The 21,739-nt window shown below is 45.6% G+C and overlaps 2 protein-coding genes across 15 annotated transcripts in view; one reads left to right on the forward strand and one right to left on the reverse strand.

Moving 5' to 3' along the window:
- The window catches only part of ANXA4 (annexin A4), a 29,606-nt gene extending 19,331 nt beyond the window's left edge, over window positions 1-10,275 (reverse strand). The window contains exon 1 of one of the 6 annotated variants that reach the window (XM_083753390.1): window positions 9,945-10,275. The gene's annotated coding sequence lies outside the window, so the exon portion shown is untranslated. Of the gene's footprint in view, window positions 1-8,795 lie in introns of all 6 variants that reach the window. The other 5 variants (XM_083753389.1, XM_083753391.1, XM_083753393.1 and 2 more) reach the window with 5 other exon arrangements.
- The window catches only part of AAK1 (AP2 associated kinase 1), a 111,426-nt gene continuing 99,901 nt past the window's right edge, over window positions 10,215-21,739 (forward strand). For 4 of the 9 annotated variants that reach the window (XM_083753150.1, XM_083753154.1, XM_083753153.1 and 1 more), the window contains exons 1-2: window positions 17,515-17,749; window positions 18,187-18,617. In XM_083753150.1, the coding sequence (XP_083609276.1) occupies window positions 18,455-18,617 (163 nt within the window). In that variant the 5' untranslated portion in view covers window positions 17,515-17,749; window positions 18,187-18,454. Of the gene's footprint in view, window positions 10,303-17,514; window positions 17,750-18,186; window positions 18,618-21,739 lie in introns of those variants that run through there. The other 5 variants (XM_083753156.1, XM_083753155.1, XM_083753151.1 and 2 more) reach the window with 4 other exon arrangements.

Genomic DNA, 21,739 nt, shown 5'->3' on the forward strand with positions numbered 1-21,739 from the left:
TCTCAAAACTAAACTACAACATAATCCTAAGATTTTCAAGCGTGCATGGGGCAGTTCTGCACAGCCTGTTCTCAGTTAAAACTCCTCAAATGCCATCTAGTTTAGAGAAAAGGCAAGAGAGTTGACATGATAGAAATTTATAAAATGATGCATGGCATGCAGAAAGGAGATAGAGACATGTCCGTCCCCCTTTTTTCATAACACTAGAACTCACGGATGTCCAATGAAGCTGAATGTTGGAAGGTTCAGGTCAGATAAAAATAAGTACTTCTCCATGCAACGTATGGTTATTCTATGGAACTCACTCCCACAGGAAGCAGTGATGGTCACCAATCTGGATGGCTTTAAAGGACAAGTTCATGAAGGAGAGGGCTACTAGCCACAATGGCTATGCTCTGCCTCCATAGTCAGAGGCAACACTGCTTCTGAGTAACAGTTGCTGAAAAAGACAGGAGGGGAGAGTTGCTCTTGTACTTGGGTCTTGCTTGTGGGCTTCCCATTGAGGCATCTGGTTGGCCACTATGACAACAGGATGCTGGACTAGATCCAGCAGGATCTTCTCATGTTCTTAACTGCTATGAACCAGAGATTCTGAAATCAGTGGAAATCCTCTTTTACTATGCTGGCATCTTTAGCATCAGCAACCCCCACCCACCCCCGGAATGGTCTTGAACCTGGGCTGTGTCCGAAGAGGTGGCCCCACACAGCCCCTATTATAAGTGAAAGTTTGTGGGCATTTTAATTGTAAGCTGTGCTGGGAGACAAACTTGGTTGAAGAAGCAAACAATGACAAAACTCATCTTGATGTGAAGCAGAGATAATAATAATAATAATAATAATAATAATAATAATAATAATAATAATAATAATTTATTATTTGTACCCCGCCCATCTGGCTGGGTTTCCCCAGCCACTCTGGGCGGCTTCCATAGAAACCAAAAATACACTAAAATATCACAGATTTAAAACTTCCCTGAACAGGGCTGCCTTAGGATGTCTTCTGAATGTCAGGTAGTTATTTATCGCTTTGACATCTGATGGGAGGGCGTTCCACAGGGCAGGCGCCACTACCGAGAAGGCCCTCTGCCTGGTACCCTGTAGCTTTGCTTCTCGCAATGAGGGAACCGCCAGGAGGCCCTCGGCGCTGGACCTCAGCGTCCAGGCAGAACGATGGGGGTGGAGACGCTCCTTCAGGAGATCTGGCACCCCAGGAGATCTGGCACCACAGAGCAACCTCTGGACTTGAAGTGCTTTGATGGATTTTTCTACCAGCCTTGCCTGTCCCAGAACACAACAAATGACAGCAGAAAGCACAAAATTACTTAAGAAGAGTCTGGCTACTGGGGGCCCATCTAGTCTAGCTAGCATCTTGTTCTCACAGTGGCCACCAAGATTCCTGTGAGAAACCCGTAAGCAGGAAACTGTGTTCCAGAAACAAGTGGTTTGTGCCAGATCAGATGAATGAACAAATCACTCCAGTGGTGGCCAGCCATCTGTGATGTCAGATATAGGGACACTCTAATGACTGAGGAAGTGGGCAAAAGCCAAACTGTGGATAATAGGTGCAAATTTCTGGTGGAGCACCAAACTGACTGCGGGGATTCTACTGATTCAAGAGTTCCCCAGAAGAGACAGCCCCACTCAGCCAGCAGAGTCCACAGCAACAGCACCACTCATGCTGTCTGAAGAGGCTTGGTCTGAGCAGGCTTCACAAATCTAGGAAAATACAAAATGCAAATATACACATGTGTGGTATTGCACCTTCTACAAACACGAGGCAAATCTAATATTTAAATTTGTCATACGCAAAAGATGAAGCTTTTAAGCAGGCACTTTTTAGACTCATTCCCAGGTTTGTGCCTCAGTCATGTCAAGCTGCCAAGGAAACAAGGAGCATGGTTTTTTTAGTCTGGAAGAACCAGGCAAAGCCTGCTTCAAAACTCAGCTCTTCAAACAAAGCTTCGAGTCAGACGGTTTTAAGTCTTCCTCCCCCCCAGTAAAAGCAAAACCAGAGTAATGTGGAACTGAAATGGTTTCCAAGCACATCGTTTTCCAGTCTCTCTTCTCCAAACCCAGGCTGTGTGGGGTTTTTTGGTTACAGCTCATGTTTAAGGAGAGAGCTTAACCACAAGCCCAGGTTCCAGTAACACAGACATAAGAACAGGCTCTGGATCAGGCCAATGGCCCAGCTAGTCCAGCATCCTGTTCGCACAGGGACCAACCAGACACCTCTTTTGGGAAACCAGCAAACAGGATCCAAGCATAAAAGCACTTGTCACTCTTGTGATTTCCAGGACCTCGTATTTTAGGAGCATTGCTGCCTCCAAATGTGGAGGCAGAGAATAGCCATCATGGCAATAATAATAAGAATTATTATTATTATTATTATTAATTTATACTCCGTCCATCTGGCTGGGTTTCCCCAGCCACTCTGGGCAGCTTCCAACAAAATATTTAAATACAGTAGTCCATCAAACATTAAAAGCTTCCCTAAACAGGGCTGCCTTCAGATGTCTTCTAAATGTCAGGTAGTTGTTTATCTCTTTGACATCTGTTGGGAGGGCGTTCCACAGGGCAGGTGCCACTACCGAGAAGGCCCTCTGCCTGGTTCCCTGTAACTTGGCTTCTCACAGCGAGGGAACCGCCAGAAGGCCCTCGGCGCTGGACTTCAGTGTCTGGGCAGACCGATGGAGGTGGAGACGCTCCTTCAGGTATAATGGGCCAAGGCCGTTTAGGGCTTTAAAGGTCAGCACCAAAACTTTGAATTGTGCTCAGAAACGTACTGGGATGGCTAAGAACCGTCAGCAGTCCTCTCCAAGAATTAGTCCAATCTTCTTTTAGAGCCACTCAAGTTGGTGGCTGTCACTGCCTCCTGTGGGAGTAACTGTGCTACATGAAGAAGTCCATTCTTCTATCTGTCCCGAAACTTCCAACATTCAGCTTTATTTGGATGTCCATGAGTTCTAGTGTTTAAAAAGGCTCCAACCACTTCTGAGGCAGTTTGTTCCACTGTCAAACAGCTCTTTCTTAATATAGCTGCTCCCAGTGGAACCATGAGCAGAATTTATGACTTTTGGGGTTGAGGCATAAAGTTCTTGGGTACTGTCAACTGGCCTATTGCCAAACTTCAAGCTCACTTAAATTTTGATGTATGTTAAATGAGTTGTCACTCGTTGCTTCTCTTAAGTGTTACGTTACATTGAGAATATTATTTAATTAAGTATAGTTATTACGCAACTTTACTTGCACCGTTTTGTATGTGACCCTCTATGAGCACAGATGTATTTGGGTGTGATGCTGTATACAAATAAGTTGACTACCATGACTAACCAACAGCAGAGCTCGTCTTATGAACATGCAAGACATGTTTCACTGAACTGCCAGGCACATCTCCTGATGTAAATAAGGACTCACATCAGAGAAGCAGCTTCCTGGGAAACCAAACTTTCTTTCACAAAACAATACATGGATTTTTTTTTAAAAGTAAAGATCTGGTGGATTCTAAGAGGGAAGTAACCAGATGACACATTTTGCAACTGTGGCAAAGCCACGATTCCAAGGGCTTGTTTCTGAGTAGACATGGGTTGGATTGCGCTGTACATCTTGCAACATAATGTTCAGATTCTAGTTTCTGTACCCAAACCCACAGCTTTTTAAAAAAAAAAAGTTCCAGAGACAAACCACAGGCCTTGTAAACTGCCTGGTTTTCAGACTACTTCAGAACCCAGCTCTCCTCAAGAGTTCTTCAAGAAAAGGGTGTGGTAATAAATTAGTAGCTGGGGCCCAAACTATCTACCACTTTTATGGTGTAGTTAGAAATCACTAGGTACCTAATACTAGACCGAAGAGGTAGAAATTAGGAGAGGAACCTTATTCCCTCCATTCTCCAGCTATGATCCTTATGATCCAAAGCTGCAAATGGCATTGGTGGAAAAAAGCTCAAATTGGCTTCAGCTGGAGCTTCCACCCACCCACCTCCTGCTAACATTAACTGCAGTGGATTGTAGGAGAGGTAATTTGACCTCATGGAATCATAGAAGATGGAACAAGCTAGTTTTCTGCTTCTCCAGAGGGGAGGACCCAAACCAATGGATTCAAATGACAAGGAAGGAAAAATTAGGAAGAACTGTCTGACAGCAAGAGATTCTCAATAGTGCAACGCACTCTGATGGAAGGTGATGGACTCTTCTTCATTTGAGGTTTTTAACCCGAGCTTGGATTGCCATCTGTCAGGGATTCTTCAGTTGTGATTTAAGGTTGGACTAGATGACCCCAGGGTCCCTTCCAACTCTATAGTTCTATGATGCTATATCATTGCTGGCAGAACTCGAAGTACAGAATTTTTCCCTTCTAATTTCTCTTAATAGTCTTAATAATTAGTTGCACCCCCCCAGCTTATCCCTCAAGGAAATAAAAAAGCTAGAAAACAAAGTATCCCAAAGGGCTCTACAGATGTGTAATGATTTACTCTTGGTTTATTTGCCATGAGGCATAGTCAAATAAGCAGCATTGGATAGCATAATAATTTAGAATCATTTTCATCCGTTTTGCATGCCCCATGCACAGCAGTGGAAAACACAACATCAAAGGCGCGTTGACTGCTCTGCCCCTCTGCTACATTTCATTAGGAAAAACAAGGTCAGCAACTTTCCTTAAGCGGGTGGTTTTCATTTGCCAGCTACAAGCATAACAAGGTTTATTCATTCAAATCTCTACTTCCTGCTTTTAGTTCTGTAGGAGACACTGACGTTGAGATTCGCTTTGCAAATCTAGTCGGCACTGCAAATCTAGGGTTGCCTAATTTTTATTTTTTAAACCTAAGCCAGTGGCGTCACAACATCAAATAACGGCAAAGGTTACCAACTGAGCAGAAAAGGCCTGCCTGGGTTTCCTAATACCATTTCACACCCTAGCAGTGTCTTCAACATCAGCTGGACCTGCAGAAGAAGCCATTTCACACCATGGAAATGAGATCATCCCCTGCAAATGTCAGTGCACATCAAATTGCAGTTAAAAGGCACAGCTACAGAGGCTGGCTTAGAAGCTGGCACTCCCACGTGGCACTGATTTCCATAAATCTATTATATGTTGAGTGAAGAACTTGCTGTCTTTGCCGATGGTTCTGAATCCTGAACTTGTGGCCATCCACAAGCTGAATGATGGAAGGTTCAGGACTGACAAAAGAAAGTACTTATTCATGCAGGGTAAAATCGATGGAATTCATTCCCACAAGAAGCAATGATGGCCACAAACCTCCGTGGCTTTAAAAGACGATTAACAAGTTCATGGAGGAGAGGGCTATCAACGGCTACTAGCCATGATGGCTATGCTCTCCCCTCCACAGTTGGAGGCAACAATGCTTCTGAACACCAGTTGTTGGAAACCATAGGAGGGGAGAGAGCTCTTGAGCTCCTGTCCTGCTTACGTGTTTCCCATTGGGGCATCTCGTTGGCTATTGTGAGAACAGGATGCTGGACTGGATGGGTCAACTTCACTGGGTTACCCCAATGAGAACATCTACCTCTGAAATACATTTTTGGGCAGAAAGGATGGGGATTAAGTAAAATAAAGTAAAATAATAAAAATTATGGGTTGAATCCCTGTGTCAAATCTGCTGCAGAAAGTTGTGGGAACCCTCAGAGCTAATTTGGGGGTATGTGTTCAGTTCTTCTCTCGCCTCTACGAAATAGCCAGAAGAACAAAAAGAAGTGAAAAAATAAACAACTGCCCATTTAGCATTTGGTCTGGTCTTTGCTTCTGTCTTGCTGGTTGTAAATTCAACTCAATAGACCTGTACTAGTTGTCAATTCAAGGTGTTACTGTTAGTATATAAAGCCCTTAACAACTCGGGGCCAGTTTATCTGTGAGAATCACCTTACCCCATCTATGTCTACTTGATGGCTTCTATCTGCAGAACTGGCATTGTTACAGGTGCCACATAATACACATTGACAATATCTCGATTTTGCACCTACACTTTGAAACTCTTCACCTATTTACATCAGGCAGGCACCTTCATTGTATTATTTTGGGTGCCTGCTAAAAACATTTTTGTTTAGACAGATGCTTAGAAAGCTGATCAAATTGCAGGTGGCGCAGTGGGTTAAAGCCTCAGCGCCTAGGACTTGCCGATCGAAAGGTCGGCGGTTCGAATCCCTGCGGCGGGGTGCGCTCCCGCTGCTCGGTCCCAGCGCCTGCCAACCTAGCAGTTCGAAAGCACCCTCGGGTGCAAGTAGATAAATAGGGACCGCTTACCAGCGGGAAGGTAAACGGCGTTTCCGTGTGCGGCTCTGGCTCGCCAGATGCAGCTTTGTCACGCTGGCCACGTGACCCGGAAGTGTCTCCGGACAGCGCTGGCCCCTGGCCTCTTAAGTGAGATGGGCGCACAACCCCAGAGTCTGTCAAGACTGGCCCGTACGGGCAGGGGTACCTTTACCTTTACCTTTTTTAGAAAGCTGATGTGAGTTTTAATCTTTTTTTAGTCTATTGTTGTTTTAGCTTTTTGAAGGTCTTACATCATTGCTAAATCTTATTGATTTTTTTGTAAACCACTTTGAGAGTAGTTCTGTTTACAATCAAGCATAGTACAAATTTTATGAAATAAATACAATGTTTTAACTGTTCACATTTTTCATCTGCTTTACCAAGTAATGTGCTTTTAGAGAATATTATTTTTATATGGCTGTTTTATTTGATTGTCAATGCCTGCAGTTCTGCCCTGGGCAAGTGCAGGATGTAAGGCAGGAGAAAAGCACAATAAATGAATAAGTAATAAGACAAGACGCTCAAAATTCAAGCAGAACAATCCCAAGTTAATCAGAGCTTTGTTCTCAATTCCTTTCTTTAAGTCTTCTCAAACAGACTCCCCTTGGCAAAGGCCTCCCTACAAGCTCTGGACATGCTTCCTAATCTACCCAACCATGGAAAACTAATTATAACAAAACCTTAGAGTGGAACAAAACCTGATTTGTATTGTGACTCTTTCATCTATTTAGCCCCATGCAAAGAAAACTGGCTACCAATTCTGGGGTAGGGGTGGAAAAAAGTTTCCAAATCCTAAGAGCAAGCATCACCTTTTAAAGACTAGGAACTTAAAAGTTTTCCCAACTCCTGTCTCAGTAGGACACTGCTTGACGGAAGTCATCCCATACATACTCAAATGGATTAGCTAGACCAAAACAGCACTAGCTGGAGCAAAGACCTTTGGCAACCATCAGACAAGCACCCATGCTATTGAATGTATAGCAAAACAATCCTCTGGAAAGGCTTTTAGAAGCCAGAGCAGCAATGCACGCTGCAAATCTGCCTAAATCTGCCCCTCCTTTTCAAAGGGCTGTTTATGGTTGTGAGGTGTCTATGCACCACACCTGGTGAAATCTCAGAAGCCACAGAAACTGTGGAATATGGTTTTCATTAGTAAGGAGGGAGAAGGGAGGTTTCAATGCCTAATATCAACCTTCCTCAACCTGGTATCCACCAGCTGCTTTGGACTAAAACTTCTACAGCTCTCAACAGCAGCACGAGTAGGAGCTGATGGGAGTTGTAGTTCAGGCTGGGGCAGGCTACTCATTATGGCTCCTTTCTACAACTCCCAGAAGCAGAATAAATTATGCAAAAAAAGAAAAGTCGCAGCATAGGGAATTGTTCACATCTGCTTAATTTTCATAGTTCACTCAAATGAGAGAAATCAGCTTCTCTTGTGACAGAGTTTTTAGCATGGAATCCACACAGGTGATAAGAAGCAGGTCAAAAATGCTACTTTAGCCCAAGCAGTTCCCAAAGTACAAGCTAGAACAGCTTAGGAAACACCAACTTCAGCTCCTGGCTCTTCATACAGAAATTGATGGACTTGTTTAACTGGTTCTTGTTGCAGCACCAATTAGAATATCATTATTCGGCTTTATTATCCTGCAATTATAAAACTAGCATGTTAAATGAGACACCTTTACCCTTCAAACAAGAACACTGAATCAAGCTTTAAGAACCCAGGTGGGGCCTGTTCATACAAAGAACAAAAAGAGGCACAAACAACCTGTGGCTGGAGGGATACCGCTGTTCTCAGGACCAAACCAGTGTGTCTCATGGTAACCAAACAGAGACATGTGTGCCTGTGATTTTTTTAAACTGAATGGAGCAGGAAGATATGAGTGAAATTCACCTCCCCATCATGCAGCCACCCACCCCCAACCCAGACATAAAAACTTCTCTGCTACCTGCACACCACTGTTTGAAGCAATTCCCAGTCCAAACCAGCTTTCCCAAACCTGATGCCCTACAGATGTTTTGAATTACAATTCTGATCAGGAGCAAATGCTAGGAGAGTAGTGCTGGATCTTGGCCCTGAGGTTGGTTTTCCTTTGGAGTAGGACTGCCCTCTGCCCACTCTTAGGTGAGGGATGCTGATCAGCAGATCCTGAGGTGAGGCACAGCACACTGGCATCATATGTCCACATGCACCAGAGTAAAAACATATCTGCTTCCTAGTGAGGTTTTGTTTCACGAGACTGGGGGAGGAGGCTGAGAGCTAACCGCTTTTAAAAAAAGAAATCCCTTAAATTCCCCTTAAAGGCAAAACAGGGAGTGGATACCAGCACATGTAGACTGTCTAGGGTAAATGGGGCTTCTATATCTTTCTATTATCCAACAACTGTTTCCCGCCCCCCTCTGGAAACCACATTGGGTCAGGGTGTGGGGGCAAGCTACCTCCTCATTCTATTATTATTACAGGTTGATTTATATCTCAGCTTTCCATAAGTTACTGTTTGCTTATTTCATAAAAATGGCATGTCACTTACCTGCACAAAAGGTCAAACTGCAGCTCAGTCAGAAAACAAAACATCCCCGAACCCCCAAAATAAGTCTTGGTCTACGCCACATCCTATCTCCGTGACCTTCAAGACCCCCCAATATTATCACCTTCAAGACCTACAATATTTTTTCCCATCAAAACTGTCATGTTCACGGAAATGCAATTTGACCCTAAATGACAACTGCAAATAAGGCTATGGGGGGCAGCCTTGCACCCCACACTACACTTTAGGGCAGGGTTTCCCAAACCCGGTTTTCCAGCTGTTTTTGAACTGCAAGTCCCATTATCCCTATCTGGCAGGACCAGTGCAAATTTTAGTCCAACAACTGCTGGAGACGCATGTTTGGGAAGCCCTGTTTCAGAACCACAGATCGTATAGCCACACTTCCAGAAACAGATATGGCAGGATTGGAAAAATAGCTATTTTTTCAAGTTTTCAAAATGAGCTGTGGTGGGGAGTAGAGGAGCATGCGTGTAGCCAGAATTTTTGTTACCAGGCCTTTTGTTGGGGCGGGGGCAGAACCTCAGTTTGCTATGTATTTTGATTACATTTCATTGACTGGGGTGGCAACTGCCCCTTCCCTGCCCCCCCCCCCAGCTATGCCCATGGTATTGGTATGCTTTTCTCTTGTCCTTAATATTAGTTTCGTGGTTTTTATCCTGTATTTTTATTCTGCGAACCGCCCTGAGATCTACGGATGAAGGGCGATAGGCAGATTTCACTATATTATTTATTATTATCATTAACTAACTAACTTGCGAGGCCTAGCAGGCAGCAACCCATTTCTGCATCGCAGCGGAAAAGTTCAGGCGCCCCCCTCCAAGACGGTGCCCGGACTCTGGGCCTCTCCCCGTCCGCCGCGCCCCAAGCGGAAGGCAAGCGGCACTCTGCCCGCGCTCAGAGGCACTCTGCCCGCGCCAGGCGGGGGAAACGGAGGCGAGCCCTCGCTCGGGTCCCCAGGGGGACAGCGCCCGCTCCCCGACGGCCCAGCAGCCGGCCCGCGGGCGAGGGGAAGGAGGCCGGCGCCCAGGCACCGCCAGGCTGGCGAGGGCCCGCTCTCTACGGAACACGCCGCGCCCTCGAGGCCTCCGCAGCCCCAGAAGTGGCACAGACCCGCCCGCCTCACCTGCCCGCCTGCCGAGTCCGCGCCGCTGCCGAAGCCGAGCGCCGCCTCGCCTTTTCATAGGCGCGGAAAACCCGCCCTTGGAAGGGGCGGACGCCGCCCGGGAGGCGGCTGAGGCGAGCGGCTCGGGTTTCAGCTCGGCGGGGAAGCCGGCGCCCTCCGTGAGGCGAGTTCTCCTCAGGGAAGCCTCCTCCCGAGACGGCACCGAGCCTCTTCCCCGACGCCCGCCGAGATGAGCCCGGTCGGATGTGGCGGGAGCCTCAGACGGGGAAAGCGCCGGGGCTGAGGCGGGATTTGAACCCGGGGCCTCCTCCTCCTCCTCCCTGCACTAACCACAGCTGCACCACGCCGGCGGGACATCGAGCTTGAGTAAGGAAAGCTGGCAGCTGTTTTACTGCTATATTAAATTTGAGTATGTCCGCAGCATAAAAGCACAAGATGAAAACACGAAATACGTAACGAAAACCAAAGCAAAACAAATGCATCACTCCCCCCACATCCCAAAAGCAGGCAACCCCCCCATAGCAAAGCAAATAAAGGCGCTATATAGTGTGCCATCCGCACTATGCATTTAAAGCACTATGGTGCCACTTTTAACAGGCACAGCTTCCCTCAAAGTCGCCCGGGAACTGTAGTTTCTCAAGGGCGATAGGAGCTGTTAGGAGACCCCACAGAGCTATGATTCCCTCAGGGGTTTTTAGCCACCAGTCCCTCTTCTTGAGGAACTTTTTTGTGGGTCAACCTTTGCTGAATTTGAGATGGGATGTTGTCTAGGGTCAGAGTCTCTGGCCCCCTTCACATCATACATTGAGGAATTCTAGTAGCTGCAGTTCCTTGGGAAAGAGGGGGGTGGGTTGTTAAATCGCTCTGCAAATTGGGGGCTCTGTGAAGGGAATTGTAGTTCAACAAACTACAATTCCCAGGATGCTTTTGGGAAAGCATTGCAGGGGGTTGTCCTAGATGACCCTTAGGGTCCCTTCCAGCTCCATAATTCTGTGATTCTAAGCCATGATCATTTAAAGTGGTACAATGCTGCTTTCAACAATATAGAGGGCAGATTGCGCCCTCTATATTGGCGCAAAACCATGGTAATGGGAGCACCATATGAATTTAAAGCCTGACTCCTGCCTGAGCCAACCTTGGTATAGAGCAGTATATAAATTCAATCAATCAATCAATCAGTCAACCTGCTCCTCTGGCAACCCATGTGACCAATCCATCTACTCTGCACTATCCATCCCACTGCTACAGCCAATGTTTCTTGGCAGAAGGGGTACAGTGAAAAGCATGGAACATTGGAAAAACTCCAGAAGAAAGGGGTTCAAGTCAGTAGCTGCTTTTTTTTTTAAAGGCATTCTCTTTTGTAATTTTCATCTGACCTTCCAAATTACGATAAATTGTACATTTAATGTTATACGTAAAGCAAAGTGTAGGAGACAACGATGGATTGGTGATGGTGGAACGAAGCAGAATATGAGTTGCTATGCTATTTTTTCCTTAATAGGGTGAGACTCACAACCATTCCTTCCACCTTAAGAAGCCAAAGCAGGTGGGGGAAAGATATTGCAGGTGTATTGCAAGGATACAGATTTAAGGAGGAAATGCAGGACACTGGTTTTCATCCTGCTGCTCACAAGAGGTCACTATTGCTCCACAGGTGGGGCTGACCAGCAGTTCTGGATAATCTTGGCATTTATGAGATTTCTCCAAGTCTGGCAGATTTCCAGTTACAAAACGCTGAACTGTCTGGAAAGTTTGGTCAATAAGGGAGTAAAAGCGGGTATTGTATGAAGCTGCTGGTGCCCTGATTCTCAAAATGGGGGCCTCCCAAACAAAATGCAGCCTGCCGCTAGGATAGGCTCAGAAGCCTCATTCCTTAGGCTTGCCTAAGGCTCATGGAGTTTTATGAGCTAGGAGGTGAGCTAGATGTTTTTTTCCACCCAAATTTATCTGAAGATAAAACAAGTTTGCTTCCCCAAAATTGTATTTCCAGTTTGCATGTCAAGCATCCTCTGAGTACTCAAGTATTTACTTTCACTTGGCATCCATGAAAGACAATTTCAATAATTGATACTGTTTAATAGTTCACCACCCAATCATAGCACACCACCATCAGTGTATAAGTCAGTTAGAAACCTCCACTCTGCCAACAGGGGGTGCCGGAGCACCGCCACCCAGGTAGGCAAGGGATGTGGGGAACAGGTGCTATCTAGTCCAGCATCCTGTTCTCACAGTGGCCAGCCAGATGCCTTTGGGAACCCACAAGCAGAACCCGAGCACAAGAACTTCCTTCCATCCTATGGTCTTCAGCAATTGTTATTTGGTATTCAGGAATTGCTGCCTCCAGCTGTGGAGGCAGAGAATACAGATACTTTTAGCGCACATTAATTTGTATAATCCCGTTTTAAAGTGATTTTCCCACATGCCCTGCAAAAAAGACTTCACCCTTGCTATGTGTGTGTTTTACAGTGGTACCTCAGGTTAAGAACTTACCGTATTTTTCGCTCTATAAGACGCACCAGGCCATAAGACGCACCTTGTTTTTGGAGAAGGAAAACAAGAACAAAAAATATACTGAATCCCAGATGCCAGAACAGCAAGAGGGATCGCTGTGCAGCAAAAGCAGTGATCCCTCTTGCTGTTGTTCTGGCTTCTGGGATAGCTGCGCAGCCTGCATTCGCTCCATAAGACGCACACACATTCCCCCTTACTTTTTACGAGGGAAAAGGTGAGTCTTATAGAGCAAAAAATATGGTAATTCATTCTGGAGGTCTGTTCTTAACTTGAAACTGTTCTTAACCTGAAGCACCACTTTAGCTAATGGGGCCTTCTGCTGCCGCCGCGCCACCAGAGCACAATTTCTTTTCTCATCCTGAAGCAAAGTTCTTAACCTGAGGTACTATTTCTGGGTTAGCGGAGTCTGTAACCTGAAGCATCTGTAACCCAAGGTACCACTGTATATTTCTTACTAGGGAGGAACCTCACTGCTCTTTCTCTATCTGCCTTCAGGGTGAGATTCTGACAGGTGGGTGGGGAGCTTGATGGGTTCAGAAACATTATGGGCTCTCATCTGTTGCTCATGCAGGTTACCTGGACTGTGGGGAGGCAGACCTCTCCAGGTGCTCAGGGAGGATGGATGCCGATGCCGAAGTGTATGAGACACTCAAGTGGGGGGATGACAACTAGGAGAAGCAACAAGCCAGGCCTCTTGGTCCAATGTGCTACATAAGACACCCAGTGGCCTATTGGACAATATATATAGTTTGCCAGAGCATGTGGGCATTTTAAAAAACCCTACCCATTGATTTATTTTTTATTTATAACATTTAAATACCACCTTTTTCCCCAAGGAACTCAATGTGGTGTACATGGTTCTCCCATCCCAATTTTGTCCTCACAACAACCCTGTGAGGTAGGCAGTGACTGGTCCAAAGTCACTCAGTGAGCTTCATGTAGCTGAGTGGGGATTTGAACCCTGGTCTTCCAGCTCATAGTCCAATGCTCTAACCATTACACCACACTGGCTCTCCTGCCTCAATTCGTTTTTTAATCAACTAATAATTCATCATAAGAACCATTCCCCAATCCTTTTTCAAAAGACATCTGGGGGCAGAAAAGGCTTCCTTATAGACCCTCTGACAAGAAACAGTTGTCCATGACCACCTCTTACTTGGAGATGCCCTGTAGGAGCCAGGCCGCTGTTCAATACAGCACTCATTCCAATTGGTTCAGCTATGGCTGGGTGGGCTTTGCCTCTCCTAGCATGGGATTTGACCCTCTGAAGCTTGCATGTTAAATGCAAAGTATATTGCCCCCAAGCTTCCTCTTGCACACCCTGTGCTGCTTGCTGCTGCTGTCTTGTGACAGGGCAGGTAAGAAAAATCCCTTGTGATGTGGTTGACGCCTGACTTCTGCTGTGGCTGAATAGCTGAGGAACCGCTCTTCAACATTTGTTAAATTGGAAATATTAATATATGTTGTTGTAATTTTTCTTCTTTACCTCATGATAGGATTGTTTAATTGCTTATTAGTCCTGTTTATATGATTCTGTAATTTTTGTGTATTATTTTTCTCTATTTTTATTACTTTGTTCTCTGCTCTGGAATTTAAAACATTCAGTGAAGAGGGGACTATATGTACTGTAAATAAATAAATGTTTGCAGTTTAGATATGAGTCAAAGAACACAGCACTCAATGCTTAATGTTAATTACAGGTGAGTCTTAATTGTTTGAGGTTTTTTCTTCTTCTTAATTGGCAAAGAAAATGATGCCTCTAGAGTCCTTCAACCCATCTCATTCTGTTCAATATGAAACTGGGAACAAGTTGTTTGTATACCTACAGCCCATACTAATAAGGTGTTAACTAATCAGCTATATAATCAAAGTTCTTGATGTGGAACAGTTGGTTCTCTCTCAAGTATCATACTTTATTTCATATGCAAGCATTGGAATCAACATTTGTGCAATGTTTCTGTTTCAATATGGAAAAAGTTTTGTTTGACCAGAAAAGTCCATTTTTCCACTGCAGAAAATCTCTGTATTATAGTAGCCTGTATTCTGGAATTAATATCAATTGGCTGGTGTTTTTCTTTTAAAAGTAGGAAAATGAAAGGTTGTAGTAAATGCTAGTGCTACTCAGAGTAGACCCATTGAAGTTAATTGACACGCCGAATTTAAAATTCATTAATTTCAATGGGTCTGCTCTGAGTTTGGACTTAGCTGGATACAAGCCCAATGTCTCCATTTAAGGCACAATCCTGTGCCACGGTTACACCAGCAGAGTAGCATTTGGAAGTGGCACCAGTGTAATCCAGCTGGTGGAAACAAGGTACAGTGGTACAGTGTTGCGTAACCTCCAGGTTACGGAATCTTTGGGTTACGGCCGCTGCACACCTGGCAAACCCAGAAGTGTATTTGTCGCTCACGCATGCGCAGAAATGCTCTATCTCACCGTGTGTGTGTGCAGAAGCGCTCTATTGCGCCGTGCGCATGCACAGAAGCTGCACCTCTAGTGACAGATTTTTCGGGGTGTGCACAGCACCCCAAAATGAATTAAATCCGTAACCAGAGGTACCACTGTATTCCAGAGTAATGACAATTGCACACTAGTGAATTCTCTCCTCCTTGCCTGTCAAGAGCAATAGACTGTAGAGTTGGAAGGGACCCAAAGGGTTATCTAGTCCAACCCCTGGCAATGCATTCTCCCATTTCATCTCTCTCGTTCCTTCCACCTTCCAGACTCTCACACCTTCTTATATATCTAGAGTGTTTTTGTGTGGATGTCTCTTTCTTGCCTCCTGCCACAGTAAAGACAGCTTGCTGGGTCAGCTAGAGAGTGGGTGGTGCATCCCGCTGCTGTCAAAGAAGGGGGCTGCCACCCCATAGCTCCTCTGTGGCGCCCCTTTACATCTTCTTTTAAAGGATAAGATAATGTGAACAGCTGTTCACCATGCTATTGTTATGGGCGCCCCAGTTCTCCTAGCAGTGAGGTTTCAAGGGGTGTAGCACTTAGCCTGGGATGTGGTTTATTTGGAATGAGGTCAAAGGTGGATTTAGGGGAGCGCAACCGGTTCTCCCGCATTGAGTTGAGAGGGCGCCGCAACATTGACTTAGAATGGAAGGTGAGAGGTGAGGTGGGGGCTGGCAGTGCATTGCACAGGTTGCCGCTGAAATCTGAGAGCCCAAAGTCCACTACAGAATAAGGTTGCACGTACAACGTAACTCCAGCAGATAGGAACATGGGAAGCTGCCATATACAGAGTCAGACCACTGGTTCACCTACAATACTGGAGATGTTCTCAAATGTAGACAAAAATATTGTTAAAATCCCACAAACTGACTCATCAGCCTCTGGCTAATCCACACTGATAGTCCTATTTATAGAAATGTTAAGAGTTGAGGATCCTAGCATTGGAAGTGATCCCTAGGGTGCCCTCCAGATGTTTTGTCACAGCATTCAGTGGCTGTACAGTCATACTTTGGGTTAAATGTGGTTCAGGTTGAGTGTTTTCAGGTTACGCTCTGCAGCGACTCGGAAGTAACGGAGTGCGTTACTTCCGGGTTTCGCCGCTTGTGCATGCGCAGACGCTCAAAATGACGTCACGCACATGCACAGAAGTGGCGAATCACGACCCGCAAACGCGGGTTGCGTTCGCTTCAGGATGCGAACAGGGCTCCGGAACGGATCTCATTCACATCCAGAGGTACCACTGTATTAAATAGTGAGGAACTGAGGTGGGTGGTGGTCAAACCGGAAAGATTTTAGAGGCATACAACAGTCTTGCTCAGATGGGCATTTATTTCTCCTAGAATATAACTTCATCAACACCAACAGTGTTCTTCCTCGGACATGGATCTGATACCGTAAACCATTTTTAATTTTACTACTAATACTATTAATCAAATCCATTCACAGTCCTGATCGACAATGAATTTTGGGCAATTTGCTAATCCCAATCAATCATGAGTTTGGGGTAAACGGATCCCTGCCTGAACGAATTACTATCTAAAAACTGTTGATGTTCCAGGTGCTGTACAAAAGATGTACAGGTTTTTTTTTTTTTGTGTGTGTGCGTGTGTTTTGTAACAATGCAACAATTATATAAAATAAAAAATAAAACAACAATAAACAGATAAACGGTTCTGAATATATTAACAAAGCTGTGTCAAAGTTCCACCAGAGCTGTTCCACCAGGCCTTTGGTCAGGGCACAGCCTGACTCCCTCCTTTGGCAATCTTTACAAAATTTTAGTTTATGGTTGCCATCAATTTTGATTTAATTAATTTTTATAATGTTTTTATAATGTTGCACTATTTTAGTGTTGTTAGCCGCCCTGAGCCCGGCTTTGGCTGGGGAGGGCGGGATATAAATAAAATTTTATTATTATTATTATTATTATTATTATTATTATTATTATTATTATTATTAAAGTGTATATAGTAAATTTATTACACTTATTACAGCATATGATTTCATATGCATATGCATTGCTTAGATTGGTGGCCATAAGTAAAAAGTATTTTGTATCAATATCAATTAGAATCTCTAGGAAGGGAGCAGGAAGGAAGGAATTTTTTTGAAAACATGTACTTCATGCACTCCTCTGTGTGAGTGTGACAGAGAGCGATAAATTAATACAGTAAATCCATTACTCACAAGCTCCCACCCAACAACCCTCCGCCAGGCGTCACCTGGGACTTGTAGTCCTGCGAATCGACGAGGTTGCCAGAGATCCCGCAGGCAGGGAGGAGAAACTACCCTTCCCAGAAGGCAAAGCGGCCAGAACGTCTGTTGCAATTTATACGGGGAGGGGGGGAGAGGAGGAGGAAGGGAGGAAGTAAACGTGAAGTCCCCTTAACAAAAAATAAAACCCCCTCTAGTTTTGTTGGTGGAATTATTTCACGGACCCGTCGCTTCTGTTTGAGGACAGAGGGGTCAGCTGCGTGCCTGCCTGGCTTCCCTGGCTGGGAAGGGGTTAAAAGGGAGGGGCGGCGCGTTGAGGATTCCTCCTCCCTCTTCCGCCCTCCTTCCTCTCGCCCGCCGACTCCCTCCCTTTCTCTCCCCCCCCCCCAGCTTTTCTGGAACTGGGACTTCCTGTGGCAGTTCATTTCCTGGTCGGCGGGGGCCGCGAGCGGAGGAAGGCTCGGCATGGTCTCCCCCCGGCCAGCCCCAGCCTCCCTTGACGCTCTTCCACCTCCTCCTCCTCCTCCGCAGCGGCTCCCCCTCCTGCTCTGCCCGGCCGGCGGCGCTCCTCCGGCTGCCACTTTGTAGCGATGCTGCAGGGCCGGAGCGGCGCCCGCAGCGGAAGCGGACATGGTAACAGTGTGGCCAGGCCGCCGGGTCTCTCTCTCTCTCTCTTTCTCTCTCTCTCTCTCCCCCCCCCCGGCTCATGCAGCGGCAGGGGCAGCAGCTGGGCACCCCCTCTCCTGCCTTGCTGGGGCGGTGGGTCCCAAAAGTAGGCTCTCCCCTCTCCACCACTCTTGGCGGGGGAGAGAAGGGGGCCGTCATCATCACGACGCGTACCCTTTCCCCGGGCAAAGGGACCCCCCTATTTTCTTTGCGGGCACCTCAAGAGTAGAAAAAAGGGGTGCTCTTTCGGGGGGGGGGTGCGCGAGTAAGGGATTCCTCCCCCTCCCCCTCCCCGCCTGAGGGAGATATTTCTCTCCAGAGAGGGTGGTGCTGCTGCTTTTAATATTATTAGACAGTTGGAGCAAATGGCAAAAGCCTCTAATTCTGTCTCTTCCTCCCAACAGGTCTGAATAACACCCAAGCTCTGCCTTCCTGGACTGGGCGAGAGGGAACAACGCATATGACCTCTAAGGAAAAAGAAGATATTTTGCCGCAAAGGGATTAATTTTTGTCTTGCTTCAAGACGTCAAGAGCTGTGTACATAGACACACACACACACATATATAGAATATATACACAAACACACAATTATATATATATATATTTGGGGTGTTTGTGTGTCATACTGGACTTGCTAAGCTAAAAGTGTTTAGGCTGGGCACTCTTGGAGCCATGAAGAAGTTTTTTGACTCCCGGCGAGAGCAGGGTAGCTCTGGGGCCGGTTCTGGGACCCTCGGAGGGAGTGGCAGTAGCACTGGGCCTGGGAGTGGATACGTAGGCCGGGTGTTCAACATTGGGAGGTGTCAGGTGACTGTGGATGAAGTTCTGGCGGAAGGTAAGATGCAGCTGATGGGAGTTTTGCCTCTCCTTTTCCTACCCCCTCCTCCTCTCTTAACATCTCCACAAATGAATGGAAGCAGATTCTTAACCCTTCTTTGAATGTTCACACACACAATTTCCATTCTGACTTCTTTCAAGAAAACGTGCCGCTTTACATGGGTGCCACCTTTGCTTATTAAAAGGACTAGAATGTTGTGTCAAGGCAAATTAATAAATGGTAGCATTGGTGGCTACTGTCCTGTGTTTTAATTAACAATAAAAAAATGGTTTGGAACTCCAGTTTCTACAAATGCAAATAAACGGAGCCAGCTAACAGGGTTAACAGTATATAAGTTGGAAAACTCCCCCCCCCCCCATTGGCAACAATATTATGTAATATGGCAGGCTGCATTAGTGCATATATTAAGGGGGTGAATTGTTTCCTTTCATGCTCTCCCCTCCCCCCTCGTTTGAGTGCTATTAAGTAAAGGGATAATTGGATGCATAGGGATAAATTTGTCATTTATTCATGGTGCCTTTGTGTAGCAAGCACAAAGCACACATGTAAGATGCATGCTTACCTTGGGGGTTGTGGACCACAGAAATCTGGGTGACATTTTAAGGACTAAAGGAGATTCCTACAGGGGTCCATAAAGCTCACCCATAAAGTTTGCAGTGCAGAAAGCCCTTGGCTTTTTACTTCAGCTTGATTTGGTGCAGTCTAGCTAGAACGTTGAGATACCTCAGGGAATCTTTGTCTTCCCCCACCACTCCGTAGAAAAAAACCCAAATTATATATGGAACTTTAGCTTTGACCTTCACAATTGTAGTATTATTTAGGCCTTGCATGGAGTCAGTAATTGGACAGCATCTCTTTAAAAAGAGAGGGAAATGTACAGTTTAGAATTTATAATACATTGCATAAGACCTGAGTTACTAAGAAAGAAAGACCCCTGTTAGCAGAACTGGATAGAGGTATTTGAGAGGGTGGTTGTTGTTTTTCTGTATCCCTGTGCCAAGGTAAATTTTATTGAGCTGGCTTTCCCGAAGGGACAGTGTGGCTGCATTTACAAAGAACAGTGTTTTTCACGAAGCGTTTGTTGTTGTTTTTTTGAAAAAGATGCTTGAGTGTGTTGAATCCAAGGCTGATGCTCACCTAGAGCAAGCCAAAGGCTGCTGGTTATGGTGAATTGCCGCAGGCATTTTTCTGAGTAGAGATAGGGAGTGGGCAAAAAGCCAGCCCTCGTCATCTCTCTCTCTCTCCAAAAATAACAAAGCCAATAAAAAATGGCGAGGCACTATTTTGACTGAATTGTCTACTGTGTACCTGCCTCTACTGGCTTCTGACAAGGCCCTGGCTATGAGGTGCTCTCAGGACTAAGCTACAGATACGTTCTGCCTTCCTCATGCTTACTACGTAAGTGTTCTGCAGGAAACAGAGGACCTCATTTGAAGATGATTAAATAACTTGCCGGCAGATCCTCCATGTGATGTTGACAGGAGCAGGAAATGATCTGTACCTTGTACAGGGAGGATTCTCTCCTCCAAAATTTGTTGAACTGCTCCTCTTTCTCTCCATGGCGTCGTTTTGTGCCTTCCTCCCTGGAGCTCTCCTGTTCTCAGGGTGGTGTTTTAAGAGGAAGATAAATGTTGTGACTGAGATTTCTGGTGCATATTTGATTTGGAAAGAGTAAGGTTGGGTGCATGTGCATGGATAGATAGTAGTTCGTGTGTTTTCAAGGCATGCTTAGGGGCTCCTGAAATGGTCCCAGAATAATGAGGATTAGGGGTGAAGAACATAAATGAATAGCACAAAGATAGCTTCAGTTGGCTCTAAAGGGTGGCTTGGTAGCCATGGTTTTTGGGGATGTGTCTTAAACTGGTCTGAGCCTGCAGAATTAACTAAGCTTCAGTGGAGAGGGCAGAATCACCTGAAAGTTTTTATTCACTCACCCCAGGTTTGGACACCAAAAGCATTTCTCAGAAAATGTGCACCCTCTTCTATGAGGCCACCCATAAAGTAGATGCTGTGTGAAAGGTAGGAGGGGTGACTGTAAAAAGTATGTGTTTAAATGTAGCTTTTAATGCATGGTGTCTAATCATTAGGCAAATATATGTATATAATCCTCTGCTGACCTCTTTTGATGGAGAAACTCAACACACAAAGTATGGTCCATGTGGGCTCAATTGGTGTATCAGTTAGAATGTTGAATTTGGGGCCAGGAATGCCCAGGGGCTCCCATTTGCCATGAGATTCTCCAGGTGAACCCTTGGTCTAACCTACATTGAAAGGGTTGCTATGATAAATAAAGGTGGAGAGTATATCTGTGTATACCATCTTGAGCTCTTGGGACGAAAAGTAGGATTAAAAAATGAACCCTTCCATGATCAGCTCTGAATGTTCTGTGTGAGCCTGGAGGAGGAAACATAGTCCTGCATTTTGGCCTCTTACCTGTAATAGGCTTCTTGGATCAGTGCATGTTATAAAATGGGGAAAGGTGATTAAAATTCTAAGTTCACATGTTTTATTACAGACAACGGCAATTAGCATTGTATGGTGTATTTCAAATGTTGAAATATGCCCGTCCCATGCCCGTCATTTTACGTAATCCTTGGCGCAGCCTCTTAAGGCAGGCCAGTTCTATTTGTTAGATATCTATGTCCATCTTCAGTTGTAGATAGAAGGCTGAGACCAGGAAAGTAGTGCCTTACTGAGGCCACCACATGAGGATAGGGTGGGAGATGAGATTTGAAACAGGGACTTTACAACTTGACCTCTAATCTACCGCATTACAACCATATTGACCCAGTTAAAAGCTTAACCTGACTTCCAGTGTCCAGGCTGGGGAACTTGTGGTCCTCCAGATGTTGGTGGACTCCATCCGCTAAAGCCAGCAGGGCCCAACGATCAGGAATTATGGGAATTGTGATTCAGCAGTATCTGGAGGGCCAGAGGCTCCCCAAACCTGACCTATATAAACTATCTCATGTGAAAGACTCTTGCACAAAGGACTGCTCTAGAGCAGCCTTCCTGATAGGCTGGGACTAGAACTCCCGTCAGCCCTAGCCAGCATTAGCTATGTTGGCTGGGATGAAAGTTGTAGTCCAACACATCTGGAAGGCAGCAGATAAGGGGAG

This window comes from Podarcis gaigeae, assembly GCF_964106915.1.
Source record: "Podarcis gaigeae genome assembly, chromosome: 8".
NCBI classification, from domain to species: domain Eukaryota; kingdom Metazoa; phylum Chordata; class Lepidosauria; order Squamata; family Lacertidae; genus Podarcis; species Podarcis gaigeae.